This window comes from Muscardinus avellanarius (assembly GCF_963383645.1).
Source record: "Muscardinus avellanarius genome assembly, chromosome: 7".
In the NCBI taxonomy this organism is placed as follows: domain Eukaryota; kingdom Metazoa; phylum Chordata; class Mammalia; order Rodentia; family Gliridae; genus Muscardinus; species Muscardinus avellanarius.
Window position 1 is genome coordinate 75,874,555 of NC_137793.1, and position 19,628 is coordinate 75,894,182.

Genomic DNA, 19,628 nt, shown 5'->3' on the forward strand with positions numbered 1-19,628 from the left:
TCCTATGGGAATATGAGTTAAGAATTCTAATACTGCTACATATGTGTACTAAGTGAGCAATTACACAAATACATGATGGAATGTAAAACACCTGGAAGCCAAGTGTTGGAGTAGAAGTTTAGAGATATGTAAGAAGAGGAAGCCATAATCATCCATGTGATCATGAATGAAACATATATATATACACATATATACATATATATATATACACACACATGGGTTATGTATAGAAATGTGTGTATAAACACATTCACTTCTTTGCTTTGTCAGCTGAGAAAGCATAAAAGAAACAATACTCCAATATGAATAAGCACACTGCAGCATCAAAATCTAGGTTTGTATTATGAAGATCCAGCAGAAGAAGCCAAAGTTCTTTGGGAAAATGGCTAATTCTAGGACAGGGGCAGAAAATGTATAAGATGAGCCTGGAGCAACTTGTAGCCACAAAATAAGGAAGAGCTCGAGAGAAAAGAGGGGAACACTGATGGAGGGTGTTGAAAGGACACAGAAGCCAACTGAAAGAGTTCCCAATGTCCAAAGCACAAGTCATTGAAACAAGATCAAATGGCATTGAATTAGAATCCGAAGTATAAAATAAATACGATGAGTCTTTACTGATATAAATAAATGATTAGATAAACTTATAAATGGGGGAGAAGAGAAAATTCTCCCATTCAGAACAATTTTAAGTAACTTATTTAGGTACTCTATGCTCAAGGAACAGGAACAAAGCTTCTCGCACCCTAAGTGTGGGCTTCCAAAGAGAAAACAGACAAGAATGAGCAGAGTAATGTTGTAACAGAGAAACCTGACAGCCACAGCCCAGAGCCAGCTGATCCATAAACATTTCTAGAACAGCCATGAACATAATCATTCATTCGTGGTTAATGAGTGATTATGATTACTGTCCCTTCATTTTAAAAAATTCTGATGGAGAAGCAGAAGTAGCTATCACATGAGTAAATGCTGCGAGTACCACTTCTAAACTTTGAAGTTCTCAAGGGAGAAATTTTCCATTGATCTCAGGATACACAACCTGAGCCAAAGCGTCTAATGTCCATACACACTCATGCTGAGCAGTGTGACTACTTGAAGGGACTACTTAAGTCAACTCTGTTGCTCCCACTGGGGCTCTCCTCCCTCTGGCAGTAGGAAAGGCTCGGGGTCATCCAATCCTGGGGATAACGATTCTTACAGTGTTGTGTGTGGCCTCCTCCAGGGCTTTAGGAGTGTCACATGAGAGGGATTGACTTACATATTCCCAAGTCAATCTGTTTACTCCCAAGTTGGCCCCTCTTTTTAGGTTTGTGAGGGGTCAGAACAACACAGAACAGTATCGGTTCTTACATGATGGAAATGGAAACACGGGGTTCTTGTGTTAAACTATTAGCATCAAGCTAATTTTGTAGAAGAGAAAGTAGTTTCTAGACTATGTCACTATTTGAGACACATTTGGCAAAAATATGAAAAATATGAATTTATTTAAAACATTACATTATCTCTAAACATAGAAGATAACAAACGTGATCTGTCATTAGTTAAGGTCCAGTCTACAGAGAAACATGGTACCAGTTTTATTCCAGAGTGGAAGAGTGAGGTGTGGTGGCTCATGCCTGTAATCCCGGTACTTGGGAGGCTGAGACAGGAGGGTTAAAGTTTCAAGAGACCAGCCTCAGCAATTTAGCGAGATTTTTCACCACCCTGGCAAGACCCTATTTCAAAACAAACAAATAAATAAATAAAAAGGCCCTGGGGTGTAGCTCACAGATAGAATGTTCCTGGGTTCAGCCCTCGGTACCACAAAAATAAAAAAGAATAAATTTGATATAAAGAACTGCTAACTAGCCATTGAACTGAAGAGGCAAAATAGAACACAAAGAATACACAGAAGTCACAACTATAGTTAATAGCCACCATTTTTAAGGGCAGAGGTATAAATTATTAAAAAGCTCAGAGGAAGGGCCTCACTGTTGCGAGTTCTCTAAGGGAATGTGATGAGGTTGACACTTATTGGGAAGGCTGTAAACTGAATCCAGATGCTGCTACTAACATCAACCGTCACTGCCAGAGTGCAGAAAGAAGGCTGAGAGTGATGCAGATCAAGAAGCCAACATCAAGGAGCTGGTCCTTCCCCTGACTTCCCAGTGTCCCTCAAACACCTAATTACAGAGAAAGCCAGGAGCCGATCGCAAAGCAGAAATGCAGTTTCTTTGACAAAGCAAGTGTAGAAGGGTAGGTTGGAAGCAGAGAGGAAAATCTTTATAGTGGTATTTTCATAAGGTACCACTGAAGAAAGAGGGAAACATTTTAAAGCAAAGAATGTTAAATATATATACATATATATATATATATATGATGTATGTGTATGTGTGTGTGTGTGTGTGTGTGTGTGTGTGTGTGTATATATATATATATATATATATATATATATAGTGTGTATGTGTTACTAGGAGTAGAACCCAGGGGCTTTTCTACCTCCGGGCTATATTCCCAGACCTATTTTATACTTTATTTGGAAACAGGGTCTCACTAAGTTGCTGAGAGCTTTACTAAGTAGCTGAGGCTGGCTTCGAACCTGTGCGATCCTCCTGTCTCAGCCTCCCAAGCACGGGGATTACAAGCGTGCACCACCATGCCCAGTTCATATATATATATTTTTTTTAAATTAAGTAGGTTAAATATTTCTTCAGAAATCTTATTTATCTTTTTTAATTCACTTGGAAAACCTATTCTTCCTAGACAATAAACAGACAGATGGCAATCTTTCTAGAGCATAGAAGACAATTTCACAAACTTTAAATGTATGAGGAATGGATATCTTGGGTCCTACTGTACCTGAGAGTCATGTAAAATAATCTTATTATGAGAGAAAAGATGAAGTGCATGAAAACCTTCTGGGCTCCAACTTCCTGACCTTTCTGTGATGAGATCCTTGAAGTATATACCATCTCAGCTTATCTCATTGAAAGATTGGGAACTCGCTGTTCTAGATGACAAACAAATAGTTATCAAACAAGTGGGAGGAAAAGTGCTTAATTGGATAATAAGAATAGGTCTTGGATAATGAGAATATATTATCTTGGATAATAATTTCTGGGACAGAGTTTAATCACAGGGTAATTTTTCCATGAGGTGTTCACCCAGTCCATCAGTTGAAGCAGCTGTGGGCTAAGATTTAGTTGTTAAGATGCATTTGGTCTGGGCTTAACAAAAACAAGCCCTGGAAGGGGGCTTTTTCTATCAGCCAAGGCTAAGGTTGACAAGTCAATACATTTCTATCTTTTTCTTCTCCTTATATCCTATATATATTAAATTTATATTAAAATATAAAAGAGAAGGCAACTGTTATCCAAGTAAAAATCATTGATGAGTATCCATCGGCTGGGCCTTGTATTTAAGCTTGAAAAATAAAAATTCTAGGACACTGTATTGTCACCAGGGAGTCTTCATATTCAGATGAGAAAGTAGGTATATACATAAATATAGCACTTTTATCGTACTGATTGAAATGACAACCAAATGAGGCCACCAAGTCATCCCAAGAGGAGATAAGCAAAAAGGTGGTCAGAGACTGGCCAGAGAAGATGGGACTTCCACTGGGCACTGGAGAATTAGGTAGTGTTACCAAGGAGAACCGTCACCTCACAGATCTAGACTGGGCTCTACCGCTCATCTGCTCCAAAATTCGTTGGAGTCAAGTTGGTAGAAATACAGGTTTTATTCAAAATCAGCTTTGAAAGGAGCATAGAAAAACCTTTTTTTGGAATCGCCATCTTCCAAGACAGATAGCTTTTTTTAAGAGAAGAGGTGGCAAAGAGGACAAAAGGCAAGAAATATACATGTGCCGATTTAACTACCCAGAAAACCTGTCAGTTTCACCTCTCAGCCTTTACTCTCAGTATGAGGAAATGCAGAAAACAAAGTTTAGCAGTTAAAACAATTTGGAGCTTTAATTCTCAGTGTGAAGATGTTGTCTTTAATTGGAGAGGGAGTCAGTTGCAGGAGAACTTGGGATCAAAAAAGATCTCAAAGATGCTGAAAACAATTTGAAAGTAGGAAAAGGAGAAGGTAGATTAGAGAATTGAATCATAAACCATGTGACGAGGTTTGAGTAAATACTTGTTCTACGCTTTAGTGAAATATGTTTTGAGGCATTATCATAGCTACTGAAGCTTGAAATATAAAAATCATTTAACCCTAGAGTTTTCTCCTTTTTAGAAAAATCTAAAAGACTACAATTACATTGTTGTTTTTCCATGTTCAAAAATCTATATTCAGACTTCAAACTATTTATAGTTTGGCTTTTAAATTTAATCACTCAACCATACGTCAATCAGTAACTGTTTATTGAAGTTTTCTCCACACAGGGCCCTGTGTTAGGAAATCACCAAGTCCACAAAGAATTTTAGGGTATGTTCAGATTGGAGACATTGGACATGACTATACACACATACACACACATATATATGTATACATATATATTTAAAACAATGAGTGATGATTAAGACAATGTCTGGTGATTAGAAAACGAGCATAAAGTGTGGTGATAACAGTTGTGTTTTGCAGTATGGAATGTAGGTAGCATGTCTGCAATTAAAGTAACTGCCACCAGATAGGTGCCACAGAGGAGAAAGGAGAAAGAGGAGGAATGGAAAGGTTGGTTGGGGAAAAGGAAATGCAAGATGGCAGTAATCCATGGGATGCAGGAAGGTCTGTAAGGAATCTGGGACAATAAACAATCCAAGTGGCTGGGAATTAGGGTCAATGGGCACAGAGAGAAGGAGATGAAATCAGGAGCGTTTTAGAGGCTGGAATGAACAGTCCTTGGTGATTGATGATAGGTAAGGTCTGAGGCAGAAAAAGAAGCCAAAGATGTCACCCAGGTTCCTGGCCTAAGACAGAGTGGATGGAGTGCCATTTAGTTAATTGGAGGAGGAGGGTTGGTTGGGAATGTGGGGAAATATGTCATCTCTTAATGATGGGGGATATTACTTCTTTTTGGTTTTCTGTATTTCCTAAATGTGCATTCATTACTTATACAATAAAAAGCACAATAATTCATTATATTTAAATATCAATATGTAGAATAAAGGGATAAATTAGGTTTTGATTCCAGACTGTGTTGGAACCATGGGTGAATTCTTTTTACTTCTGCATTTTTAAAAAATATTTTCTAATTTGCCTACAATGGGTGGGTATATGAATTATATTTCATAATTAGGAAGAGAAACTTTGTGTTTTGTTAGCTTGCTTTTATTGGTAGAGAGTCAAAGCCGTGTTGGGATCAACAACAAATAAGTCAGCTTGGTCAGGAACAGATGAGTCATGGGTCCAGGCTGAGGGAAAGGAAAATAAAAGGGAGCAGGATGGAGACCAGCAGAGAGCCAGGGTCCAAATGTCACATTCGGACAGCCTTGATAACTGAGCCGATTCCAGAATGATTTTCTCCCTCTAGACCGCTGAGTCTAAACTGAGAAGATTTTCTCAAGAGAGGGAAAGTGGGGTACATGGAAAATTACTGAGTTCCAGAGTATAGCTTTTGCATGAAAATTTCCTTCCCAAATTTCATGCAAAGATGAATGTTTAAACACAAAGTGAATCTCATTGGTGACTACTGTGGGCACATGAAGATTTTAGTTTCCAATATCACTGGAAGGAATCATGAACCATTGTATCAGTGAGGACTGGTTTTTATTTTTGTATCTTCCTTACTGACCATCTCTGACCTACTACCCTTCAGATTATATTCATAACCAACTACTTATGAAATGGCTATGGTATCTAAGTCTTTAAAAGCACCCTGACTTCTCTGGAGACTAGGAAATAGTTAACGTGAAGATTTAGTAGATGAAGCCATAATACAAAAAAAACTTCTGTAATTGCTTATTTTCTTCAGACTTTGAGTTAGCAATAAACAGAGCAGAGAGTCTAGAAGAAACCCTGATAAATGGCTGTTTCATTGGCTATGTGGTTAGTACCTTACCTCTGTGGCTGTGCCATGAAAAGTTAGTTACTTGAGAAGAAATGTGTTCTCAATGGCTCTATTACAGATAAAAATAATTTTTAGAGTCAGGTTGGGTTCTTAGACATTATTTTCTTCTTTTTTTCTAGATTCTGTTACCATTCCATTGACTTAAAAAATATAAAACTTTACTTTTCCTCTGACCATTGCAAAGATTCTTCATCTTTCTCTATTTGATTTTCAGCAGCGTGTGACCCTCTAACACCTTTCTGTGAGATGTCTCTCCATAACTCAGTCTTTCTGCCAAGCAGTTAATGATCTCCAAAATAACAGGACAGCACTCCCACCTGAAGAGAGTAGTGAGGAAATATTTGGAAATGTCAGTGCTCATTCTCTAACTTTGCCTTGGTTTTCATAATTGTATAATTCAAGTAGGTTGTTCCTGTAAAGAGATGGAGTCTGGGGAAAAGAAGAGGAGGCCTTAAAATTCTGACAGGTTATATCTGAGGTAGGGGTGTGCGTGTGTGTGTGTGTGTGTGTTAGTTAAAACCCAAATTGAGTAAAAGGCACACACTGTTGTGTTTGAAAGCTACAAAAAGAGAAGCCCTAAATACATAAGAAGGCAGGGTCAGAGTAGGTTTGGAGAAAAACCTGGTGAGAGAACTGAAGTAACCCTGTGATCCTGACACCAGAATTAGAATGAGCATTTGTGCTCCATGTGCAGAGCCCTGTGATATTCCTCTAACCTGTATACACATCCGTCTCTGTGGCCACCAATCTAATCAGAGTTTCCTACTGGCTTCATCTAGTATTGTCCCCTGGTCTTAAAGGCAGAGCAGAAAGAGGGGTTTATTTCACCTGCTAAAACCAAGATAAACAAGCCCTATTTAAAAAAAAAAATTTGTGTATCTAGAATATACATTTTAGAATATAGTGGGTGGTAGAGAAAAAATTTTTTCCCATTCAGTATCTCAAATTTATCTTTAAAGCAATAGAGAATACTTAAATAATTTAACAATATTGTTATAATAAAAGTTTTAGATATCCCAAAAGTTATTTAATTTGGGGTGATTGTTATTATTTAATTATGTGACATTTGAACAAATCACAATAGGCAAAGTAATGAATCACCATAAAGGCAGAAATCAAGAGCTGAGTGCAATAGTGCACACCTGTAATATCAGATACATGAGAGGCTGAGGCAGGATTACATGTTCAAGAGCAGTATGGGCAATTCAGTAAGACCTTATCAAAAAAAAAAAAAAAAAAATATATATATATATATATATATATGGTACTGGGGTTTTTAGAAGCCCTTCTACGTCCGGGCTACACTCCCAGACCTATATTTTTATATTTTTTTATTTGGAAACAGGGTCTCTTAAGCCAGTGAGGCTGGCTCCGAACCAGCGCGATCCTCCTGTCTCCGCCTCCCAAGCGTGGGGATTACAAGCGTGCGCCACCACGCCTGGCCAAACTAATTTTTCAAAGTGCTAAGGACATATGTAGCTCAAAGGCAGAGCATTTGTCTAGCATGTAGGAGGTTCTGGGTTCAATCACCAGTATCACAAAAAAATAAAGTAAGAAATTTTAGAAATATCTCAATCAAAAGACATTAGAAACATATATACTTTCTTTATGAATTCCCCTGTGTGGGTAGGTTCATTTTGACAATAAAATTAGGTTTCATACAAGTGCTCCATAACAATCTAAGCAGAGCTGCTTTCATGACAGACCTGGGGGGAAGAAAGATCATTAAGCAACTAGATTTAACTTGGTAACAGGCCAGACTCAAAAAAGTATAGACAGAAAAAGTATTGACTGCCAAAAATAATCCGTAATCTGAAAGCTTGTGGATGAAATGACAGAATTTTGTATTTTAAAAATAATATAAGCCAGGCGTGGTGGCTCACACTTGTAATCCCAGCGTTTGGGAGGCTGAGACAGGAGGATCGCGGTTCATGGACAGCCTCAGCTACTACTTAGTGAGGCCCTTTGCAACTCAGTAAGACCTTGTTTCAAAATAAATAATTTTAAAAATAGGGCTGGGGGTGTCGCTGGGAGGTAGAATGCCCCTGGGTTCCATCCCCAGTACCATAAAAATATAATAAAAAATAAAGGGAATCATTGTAGAAATAAAAAATAATTTTTTTTTTTTTTTTTTTGGTGGTACTGGGGTTCCTGGAAGCCCTTCTACCTCCGGGCTACACTCCCAGACCTATTTTATATTTTTGAAACAGGGTCTCTTACGCCAGCGAGGCTGGCTTCTAACCTGCAAGATCCTCCTGTCTCCGCCTCCCAAGCGCGGGGATTATAAGCGTGTGCCACCATGCCCGGCAAAATAAAAATAATTTAAAATTTTCTAGCCAGGTATACTGTTAGTGGTGCATGCATATAACCCCAGTACTTAAGAGACTGAGACAGGAGGATCAGAGGTTGGAGGCCAGCCTCAACAATTTAGTGAGATCCTCAGCAACTTAATAAGACCCTTCTTCAAAATAAAAATTTTTTAAAGAGCTAGGGTTATAGCTCAGAGGTATACTACCCCTGGGTTCAATCCTGGGTTCAATAATAATAAAATAACTCTCAACTTTCGAACAGGACAAGAAGTTCAAGGTTGGCTCAGAAGTTTGTTATCGAGGACCCAGTCTCGTCCAGTGTCTAATTTGGCAGCCTCAGTGTTTCAGAAATGCCTCCTTTCTGGTTTCAAAAGTGGTTACTGCAGGGGTGGTCGTTATAACCAATTGCTGGCAAAAGAGAGTTGATGACCTTAACTAATGCTAATTATCCTCCCTCCTCTGGCGATGAGTCCATAGTCAATGAGCAGACTGCTGCCCAACTTCTGAACCAGTGAGGCTCCTTCGACAAGAAAGTAAATAAAGACAATTGAATCACCATCTCTGCCACAGCAACAAAAAAATGTTCTGTCTGAAGACAATTAAAAATAATGGCTAAACTTGGTTTACATAACATCTCTATTCACTACAATCTGGGCCACATTTGGGAAATCAGTGTGAGACTCTTCCAAACCAATATATTCTCTTCTTAAGTGAGTTTATGACGAACTCAAGAGGAAAAACAATCTAACTTTATTATACATATTAGAACAAGATTTGGGATGCTAATTTGGACTTCTGGTTTCCTTAACAGATCAGTAGGCAGAATCTTCAGTAAATCTTTTCAATAAGAACTTGTTTTGAGTTCTAGGAATGATGGATATCCTCCATTTGATAGCCCAGCCATGAAAATAGTTACATGCAAATCCATGAACATCTGGTATTTCCACAAAGGAGTCTCTGATGGGCTCACAGGTTGAATACTCAACCTCTGAAAACACAGAGCAGAGCCAACATGTATCTCACCCGTTTGCTGCAAGTCTGTTCTCTCCAAAGGAAAACGGCCTCCACATTCACTACACCCACTAACAAACCTGAACCATGGCATTTCTGTCCCTCCCCACATGTCCAAGGAAATGACCATAAGCCACTGTGCAGACATATATGTAGACTGCACATAAATTGCACAAAGGGAACTTAGCATTGTGGGCTAACACAGGGCACCCTCATGACCCTGTGCTGGCCTGAGTTCAAGATGACCATTAAAACAAACAGATGATATCCAGGACAAATAACCCCACTCTCTCCCCACCATGTGGACTGCCCAAGGAGCCAAGGTCTAGCAGGAGGGAGTAGGCGCACAGCCAGCAACTGCTCTGTTAGATAACACAGCTGTGATTTCAACACCAAATGCATCTGTTCACATTTAAAACTCAGGAATATCCCAATGGTTCGCTGGAAAGCCTGTAACTATGGAAAGCCACCCATTTTTCCATCCCCTTGCTTCTAAAAGTAGAAGTTCTCTATTCTTACAACAGTATAATTTTTACTAGAAATCTGGATACCAAATCCCCAACTCTATTAAGGGTTTAAATGAAGTAAAATACATTTTCCTTAGCTGTGGATTTGTCTTAATCCCTAACAGAAGGCAGTTTCCCCTGTGGGGTTCTGAATGAAATTCTAAAAAGAGGCTGCCAGGCAAGTAGCTGGCTTCTTAGCTGGCTAAACCCCTTTGCTGTCTGCTCGGGAGGACTACGGTAATGTACAAAGAGCCCGGACTGCAAGGTCAAGGCTACAGTCCTGTTCTGACACAAACTTAAATCTGTTTGGGCCTCTTCTTAAATGGCAAAATAAGACACACCTTGCAAGATTATTTTATATCAGAAAAGATAAAGCAGCTGGGCATGGTTGCTCACACTTATAATCCCAGTACTTGAGAGGCTGAGACAGGAAGATTGCAGGTTCTGTAGAGTTGACATAAACCAATTGTCATTTTGTCATTAGCTTTCTGGGCTTGAATTTAGGTACAATTTGCAATGTTGTTCCTCTAAGGAAATATATTCTTACTTCCAAACAACTGATTTATATTTGAACTTAAGGAGCATAAGTATAAGTAAATTTCATAAGACTGCATGCAGTATTTGCTTTCTTTGGGCACTTTTAATGAGCCAAACAAAACAGTATATGATTAATTAGCATGATCAGTAATTGAATGACATGTATAAATGTACAGTGATTAAAACTTATTGCAAAATAAGCATTAGTGATATTGAGTCTGATGAAAATTTTGTAGGACAATACTTGATCTGAACTTAATGTATGATGTAGGGTGAACAGGCTTATCTAACAATGTTATGCAGCACTATTTTTTAAAAATTATCTGCAATCAACTCTATAAAGAATAACATTTTATTGAGTGCAAAATCATCTGACTTTCATTTCTAATGTCAACATTATACTAAATTTTTATAATCAAAGCCTTATAGTCAGATTTTAGATTCCCAAAACATTCTTTGAAAGGATTTACCTTAATAATGCTTCACTTAGTAATCATTGTAAGTAGTTATAATTATTTATGGGTAAAAAATTTATAGCTGGTCCTTTATTTCAAAAATTCAATATAAAGTAACACATCAGTCACAATATCGTAGACTCAAAGAAATCTCCATTGCACACAGACAGTAGAAAAATTAATTATGTCATCTATCTGTACAATCAGAATTATCTTGAAATAGCCTGCTTCTAGAGGCAGAACAAACAAAAATGGTTGAAACTCACTTGGGTGCTTTCTAAGCAAATACTTCAACTCTCTGATCCCATTTCATCTTTCATCTAATGAGGATAATCCTCATTTTCCAAGGTTATTGAAAAACACATTATAATTATTAAGGTCTCCCAAGATCTAGCAGTCAGAAGTTCTACAGGTGTCTGTTACTTAATCTCAGCCTATAAAATGGGATTCTAAAGTCTACCTCACAAGGTATAAGATCTGAACAAACCTGAGAAAACACCTTGTGAAATGCATCTAACTTCCCACATGGCGCTAGGTAGTAGAGCCAAGGCCAAGTGAGTAGTGGCACAAGATGCACAGCTGGGGCTGGGCTGGACAAACTCTAGGACCCCAGGGTTTTCTAACTGGAATGGCTGGGTTTTGGGAAGCACCCAAGGTTCTATCCAGTGCACTTAGCATAGTCCTTCCTCCAAAAGAAAGCCCACTTATCAGATTAGAAGTGGAGGACAATATAGCTCAACTACTGACAGTTACCAACGTCAAGTACTTAGTGTTCTCTTCAAGAAAAAAATGCCTCTCCCTCCTCAACCACAAGAGAACTATGAAAAACATGCCGCAGATCAGCTTACTTTCTAACTGTGATGCAATAAACCTACAACCTGAAAGAATGGATCGGTTTGTTTTCCACTTCAGTTTCTTTCAAGATGTATTGCCACGCCCTAGATGATTCTGGAAGAACTTGGAAATTCTAAAATAACTATCAATGTTCTGAGTCACCATTAAGAGTAAATACTTAGAGGCCCTTTGCAGACTCAAACCAGCAGGAAAACGTAGGTCTCCTCTCCCAGAGTTAGGGAAAGAAGTGCCCTGACTTCTGTCCAGCTTCGAACATCTGAAAACTTGATTGCTTTAATAAAACAAATTGAAAGCCAGGTGTGATGGCACATGCTTGTAATCTCAATATTTAGAAGGCTGAGAAAGGAGGATTGCAGTTCGCGGACAGCTACTTGGTGAGGTCCTTTGCAATTCAGTGAGACCCTGTTTCAAAATAAAGAATAAAAAATAGGGCTGGGGGTATAGCTCAGAGGTACAATGCCCCTGGGTTCCATCCCCTGTACTGCAAAAATGAATGAATGAATATAAATTAAATAAATAAATAAATGTTATTGAGACAAATTTCAAACAAGGTATTTGGAGGCAAAGTGGAGTGGAGGGATGTCTCAAATCAGCCTACATTTTAATGATGTTTTTTATACCATCCTTATTGAAGATGCAGTCCCTAGCCAGGCATGGTGGGGCATGCCTGTAATCCCAGTACTGGGAAAGCTAAGACAGGATGATCTCAGGTTTGAGGACAGCAAGTAGCCTCAGCAAGTAGCAAGACTCTTAGCAACCTAGTGAGACCCCATTGCAATAAAAAATAAATATTGAAGCTAGGGTGGAGCTCAGAGGTAGAATGTCCCTGAGTTCAATACCCAGTTGTGTGTACATGTGCTCATGTGCGCGCACGCGCACACACACACACACACACACACACACACACACACACACACACAGGGTTTCCTTGTATTCCTGACAACTGCCAATAACACAAGAGGCCATTTCGCTTCCTGTAGGGTATGCAAGAGAACATCCCCTTGTACAGGAAGGCACTGGACTTGCAGTTCACTGACTGTGGTCCATTTCACCCTACGATTAGTCATCTGGGATCTTACTTGTAACTCAACTAGTTTATAAGGTACCTGATTGCTGGGAAGAGAGCTGGAAATGTAGTCTATTTATTGTTCATCCCATTGGCAGTTCAGCTCACATTATAACACATACTGCCAGCTTGAAAAAAATACTAAGTGACCTGGCCATCTCTTTGTTTTTAGATTTTGAAAAATCCTTTACAATTATAAAAATAAAAGTGTTAGCTGCTAGGCAAGTACTTTTAGATCAAGCTCCTATGCTTATGGGGTAAGAGTTGCTGCCCCTTTAAATGACAGTTAACTTTCATCCCAGTGATGATTTCAGATAAGGTCCTCCAGAGAAGACAACAGGAAAAGGTTTAAACCAGCCAGTAACCCAGCCCCTCTTCTCAGTGACCTAATCTCTACTTGTTATAATGCTAAATTCTCCACCCAAGAGACCTTCCCACCTACCATTTTTGAACATGGAAAGCATGGAGTAGCATGACCTGGAACGCAGTGCTCCAGAATGTGCTGCCTCCACATGAGTCTTTCCCATATGAATATTCTTCCCAGTAAGCACCCCTTGGCTTCTTTTGAGGGGGGTTAGAGGCACTGCTTTGAGAATTATCACCAGTGTTCCTCTTATTTGCTACAAATAATGTCTCTTCATTCTTTTATCTCCAGGTTGTTTAGGGCTTTGCATTCACTGAGGGGTGAACCCATTACATTTAGTTGCAGAAGTATTCTTGTAATGAAAGCAAGAGCTATAACACACCCAGGAAAAGACGAACATGCTTTACAGACCCAAGACACTACTCCCGGGACAGACTGAGTGGAACCTCCCAGTTACTAGAAACAGCCAGCAACTCTGATAGCCTGATCCCAGAAATGTCTATTGGGACCATGCTCTTGAGCACGTGACAGCCCTGGGATGATTTATAATGAATTTGTACCAGACCTCAACTCTGAGCAACCACAGAAACAAGAGGAAAGTAAGATATTGCTTTCATTAGATGAATACTAAGTTTGCTTAATAATATTGAAGCACTATCCAAAGTAGAAACCTATTTGCAAAGGAAATTTTTAAATATATATAAAATTTTCACATATATATATATATATATATATATACATATATAGTCAAGGGTTAAGCATCAGTCTGAACTGAAAGTAAAAAACAAATTATCTTTTAGCAATTCATGTGCTGAAAACTTTCTTACCCTAACTCAATGATATAAGAATTTATTCAAATGTTTCCAAACTTGTAAAAGTACACTGAGAATTCTACTACATTTAGAATGGCAATCAAGAATACAAATAATAAATGCTGGTAAGGATGTGGGGGGAAAAAACATCAATATACTGTTGGTGGGAATGTAAGTCAGCACCACCACTATGGAGATCAGTATGGAGGTTTCTCAGAGACTAGGAATAGAACCACCGTCTGACCCAGCCATACCACTCAATATTTATCAAAAAGAAATAAAATCAGGAATAAACCTAACACAAGATGTAAAAGACCTCTACAACAAAAACTATAAAACATTAAAGAAAGAAATTGAAGAAGATCTTGGAAGATGGAAAGATCTCCCGTGCTCATGGATAGGCAGAATAAATATCATCAAAATGGCCATTCTGCCAAAACTGATCTATAGATTCAATGCAATTCCCATTAAAATACCAGCGACATTCTTCAGAGACCTAGAAAAATCAATCATGAACTTTATATGGAGAAAGAAAAGACTCAGAATAGCCATTGTTGCCATTGAGAACCCTGCTGACGTCAGTGTCATATCCTCCAGGAACACTGGCCAGCGGGCTGTGCTCAAGTTTGCTGCGGCCACTGGAGCCACCCCGACCACTGGCCGCTTCACTCCTGGAACCTTCACCAACCAGATCCAGGTCACCTTCCAGGAGCCGCGTCTTCTGGTGGTGACTGACCCCAGGGCTGACCACCAGCCTCTCACAGAGGTGTCTTAACGTCAACCTGCCCACCATCGCGCTGTGCAACACAGACTCTCCCCTGCGCTACGTGGACATCGCCATTACCTGCAACAAGGGAGCTCACTCTGTGGGGCTCATGTGGTGGATGCTGGCCCAAGAAGTCCTGCACATGCATGGCACCATCTCCCAGGAGCACCCGTGGGAGGTCATGCCTGATCTCTACTTCTACAGAGATCCTGAAGAGATTGAAAAGGAAGAGCAGGCCGCTGCTGAAAAGGCGGTGACCAAGGAGGAATTCCAGGGCGAATGGACTGCACCAGCCCCCGAGTTTGCCGCTGCCCAGCCTGAGGTTGCAGACTGGTCGGAGGGCATCCAGGTTCCCTCGGTGCCCATTCAGCAGTTCCCTACTGAAGACTGGAGCGCCCAGCCAGCCACTGAAGACTGGTCTGCAGCTCCCACCGCCCAGGCCACGGAGTGGGTCGGAACAACCACCGAGTGGTCTTAAGCTGCCTAAAGACACCAGTGAAGTGGAAATGAGGTTGGCGGGAAATAAACATGAGTTTTTAAAAGCAAAAAAAAAAAAAAAATGTTTTGTAATTTGAAATGGCTCGTAATTTCTGCATGTTTTCAAAACTTTATCAATATATGGAGCTGGAAAATACCACCCACTTGTATTCTTACTGTTATGATTTAATGGGTAGACACATGATAGCTAGGCACTGAGCTGGACACAGTATATTATCCTGCAATTCTTTACGACTGATATTCTTGGGGGAGGGAGTACTAGGGGTGGAACCCCAGAGCTTTTCTACCTATTTTATACTTTATTTGGAAACAAGGCCTCACTAAGTTGCTGAGAGCCTCACTAAGTAGCTGAGGCTGGCTTCAAATCTTTGAGATCCTCCTGTCTCAGTTTCCCAAGCGCTGGGAATTACAAGTATGCGTCACCATGCCCGGTTATGACTGATCTTCTAAATCATCATTTTAATATACCTAAATAATCAGTAAATATGTTAGTATCGTGTTCAAAGAACTGTATTACTTATCCAAGTATTTTAACTTTTATAAGTAGTTGCTGCAGTTAGAAATGGTGCCAATATTCATAATACCATTTAGAAGCCAGGCGTGGTGGTGCACATGTGTAGTCCGAGTACCTGGGAGACTGAGACAGGAGGATTGAAGATTCCAAGACAGCCTCAGCAAGTGGTGAGACTTTTGTCAACCTAGTGAGACACTGTTTCAAAATAACAGTGAAAAACAGGGCTGAGGGTGTAGCTTAGAGGTAGGATGCCCCTAGGTTCAATCCCCAGTACCAAAAATAAAAAAAATAATAGTATCATTTAGGAATCATTTTTACAAAACATGGTATTTATTTATTTAGGAAAAAAGGCCATATTTTAATACAACATCAGCAGACACAACAATGCCACCAAAGAACTATAACGGTCTTTTAAAAGAGAGCACAGTGACAAAAAAAGAAAGACATGATATACCATACCTCTAAGGAGCCCACAACCAGACAAATCAGAAATAAACACACCTCCCACTGCCCCACACATCTGTACAGAGTGTATAAGCAACAATTTATAAGGCATATTGGAAGAGAAAGATGAATATACCCACATGAACATATGTACATGTTTTCCTTAGAAACAAATAACATGGTTTTCCCTTCTTTTACTTAGCTCAGAGAAACTCTTGATCGTCTAAAACTATTTTATCCTTAACATATGTAAAGGAAAGATCATAAAACAAAAGTTTGCATTTCCTGGGAGTTATCTATTGGAAGGGTAAAATGTTTTCGGCATTTTAAATGTAAAATCCACTTACAAGCAGAAGTTATTGTGCTTGCCACTACTGTAACATATTACCAAAGCTTTTACATAGTACTATCCACAGTGACTACGTGATCAGTGCTTTCAAACTTTTCTAATACTTACAAATGGGAGCTCTATACTTAGATTAGAAGAAATTATTTGCTCCCCCCTGATAAAGTGCTCCCTTTAAAAAAAGAGTCCCTGCAGGCAGACTGTCATCTGTTCAACTACTGCCAAGGCCCAGGGGTCTGACCCTTGAGGCTTCACTGGACCCTGCAGTTCTCAGTGCCCCCGGGCTCAGGTCCAGTGTCTGGGCTCAGGGCAGGCTGGCCTCGCGTGGTTCTCAGGCCCACTCCGGGGCTGTCAGCTGAGTTTCTTTCAGGAAGACAACTGACCGCCAAGCCAGATTTTGTGGTGGGTTCTCGGAAGGTGGTGCCTGGATTCACTGGGCTCTGTCCCGTAACCTTGACCTGCAACACACACATCTTTATTAGAGGTTTCAATCGCATGCACATGTCTTGTAAAAAGTAAAGCATTATGTCACTGAGTTAATCAGATGTATACATTTGACATTTTCTTGCCTGAGAACAAACCCCACCTAACAGAGGAATGAAGACGATGCCAGGAATGACCTCTTACAAGTCATCCAACTTTCCTCTGATGGCCAGAGACTTACTCCCATGGCAAGTGACTTACTCCAAGGCATTTTCAGACCAGAAAGTGAACTCTTAAAGTGCAAAGACTGCCTTGTTTACCTCTGTATCCCTAACAATATGCTTCATTATGTGATAAATGTCCAAAATGAAGATCAAAACCTGTCTCCATATGTCCTAAGCCCCTGCTGCCACTTAAAATGAGTATAATCCAAATAAGTAATACTAATTTCAAAGAGTAGAAGCTTTATTTTAAAATTCATAAGACCTAGAACCTGTTCCTTATATAAAGGTGTTTTAAGCATTCTCCTTATATTGTTTGTTTCCAAACTGAATTTGAATTAGAGCAGAGAGGGAGCTAAGAATAAAGTCCCCAAAATATTAATTCCCTCTCAGATGCCCTGTCTTTTAAAACAAAGATGTAACCCAGAAAATGTGATACTGAAATATTAATGAGGGCAGGGGAGCTGAGACGTATTAATGGTAGAGAAAAAATGTATGGGATCAAAAGAAAGAAGAGCAAGACAAAGTCTACAAAAACTTTACTCAACCAAAGTTAAAGGCAACAGTAAAAGATCCAAGATCTTTAAAAAAGAGAAAAAGGCCAAGCGTGGTGGCACACGCTTGTATTCCCCGCACTTAGGAGGCAGAGACTAGAGGATCATATAAGTTCGAAGCCAGCCGAGCTCGCTTAAGAGACCCTATTTCCAAATAAAAATATAAAAAAAATGGGTCAGGGAGTGTAGCCTGGAGAAGGGTTTCCAGGAACCCCAGTATCACCAAAAAAAAGAAAAGAAAAGAAAAGAAAAGAAAAAGAAAAGAAAGAAAAAGAGAGCTGGGCGTGGTATCACATGCTTGTAATCCCAGTACTGCTGGCAGGCTGAAGGAGGAGGAGCACAGGTTTGTGACCTGTCTCAGCTACTTAGTGAGGCCCTCTGCAACTTAGCGAGACTCTGTTTCAAAATAAAGAATAAAGCTGGGCATGGTGGTGCACATTTGTAAACCCAACACTTTAGTAGGCTGAGAGAGGAGGATCATGGTTTGAGGACAGCCTCAGCTATTTAGTGAGGCCCTCTGCAACTTAGTGAGACCCTGTTTCACAATAAAGAATAAAAAGTTGGACTGGAGGTGTAGCTCAGAGGTAAGATGCCCCTGGGTTCCATCCCCTGTACCACAAAAAAAAAAAAAGAAAGAATAAAAATAGGACTGGGAATAGCTTGGAGGTGGAATGCCCCTGGGTTCAATCCCCAGTACCGTAAACAAAGAAGAAGAATAAGAGGACACCAACAAGTGTTCAGCGCTGATGTTGAGAAGATGTGACAGATACTCCCTCAGAAAATGACTTCCAGGGACCCACTTCTGAAGCAAGAAGAAAGGAAAATGGAAATTATTTTTCCATTTATATCCTTTCTATAAGAAGTATGTGGCTTTAAAAGGCAGTTAAATACTTTTCATTACAAGAAAACATAGTGAATCTGGCCAACAGATCAAACCCCTGGGAAGTCTGCTTCTATTAAAACTCAATCATGTGCAGGACACTGAAAAGGACACTGGAGAGTCCTTGAAGGGCCAAGACTCAGTGGAAAATTACCATCCAGGGAAAGTTAAAGGAAAAAAAAGTTATACTGGTACAACTTTTTTTGAAAGACAACTAGTAATACCAAAGAAAAAGGTTTCCCTAGAATGCATCCAATACAGGAATGTTAAATCATTAGGTTCAACAGAGACAGAGAGAACACAACCAATAAAAACTCGAGCCAGCCAGACTTTTTTTAATCCCAATCAAATGCCTAAAGCATACTCCTTGTCTCTATTCTCCAGGCTCAATTTCTGTAATAATGAGTTGAAGAAAATGTACCTGTGATCAGTTTAAACCTGTGGCTTTGATCCTCACATTGGCTGGTTAGCCTCAGAATGGCCCAGAACTAGAGAAGGCCAAAATTCACCAAGTATTTAGTATGCACCATACCCGTCTTACCAGTGATGTCTCCAGCCACATTGGAGAGACAGCAAAGAGGTGGATGGCTCAGTGAAGATGCATGTGCACTACCTTGACAGCATTGACAGCACCACCGCCATCTATGACAGGCTTTATGATTTAGTGCTGACCCTCTGGCACTGACTGCCAAATCCAGGTTCAGGAGATCAAGTCTGCAATCACTGGCTCCTCTGTCCCCAACAAACTAAGGAGCTCCTAGGCATATTCAACCTCATGACATACACATGTAACGTGTAATTTACCCATTTATTTTCCCTTTGAACTCACCAAATATTAAAATGACCTAAGGAAATTCTCTCTCTCAAAATTTGGCCAGTCACCTTAAGCGAGAAATTATAATCTTTAGTGTCTAAGCAACTGCTTTAGAAAATCATACTTTGTTCTATATTTTTTAACTAAATGATGAAATATGCTTAACAGATGGGCAAGCATTTGCAGGACAAATCAGAAAATGCTTAATTAAACTGAAAATTACTAGGCTAGGTTTTGAAGAGCTTGAACCTAATTATGAAG

General features: G+C 39.6%; 1 protein-coding gene and 1 pseudogene across 2 annotated transcripts in view; one reads left to right on the top strand and one right to left on the bottom strand.

Annotated features, from left to right (window-relative positions):
* The first annotated feature begins 14,418 nt into the window (after positions 1–14,418).
* Positions 14,419–15,151, top strand: LOC308265106 (small ribosomal subunit protein uS2-like; annotated as a pseudogene). The gene has a single exon. The product of its transcript is annotated as a small ribosomal subunit protein uS2-like (transcript).
* A 1,575-nt stretch (positions 15,152–16,726) lies between these two features.
* Positions 16,727–19,628, bottom strand: part of CENPF (centromere protein F) — a gene marked incomplete at both ends in the record, with an annotated part of 67,489 nt that continues 64,587 nt past the window's right edge. The window contains one exon of the mRNA XM_080699582.1: positions 16,727–16,933. Coding sequence (XP_080555708.1) covers positions 16,727–16,933 — 207 coding nt within the window. The remainder of the gene's footprint in view (positions 16,934–19,628) is intronic.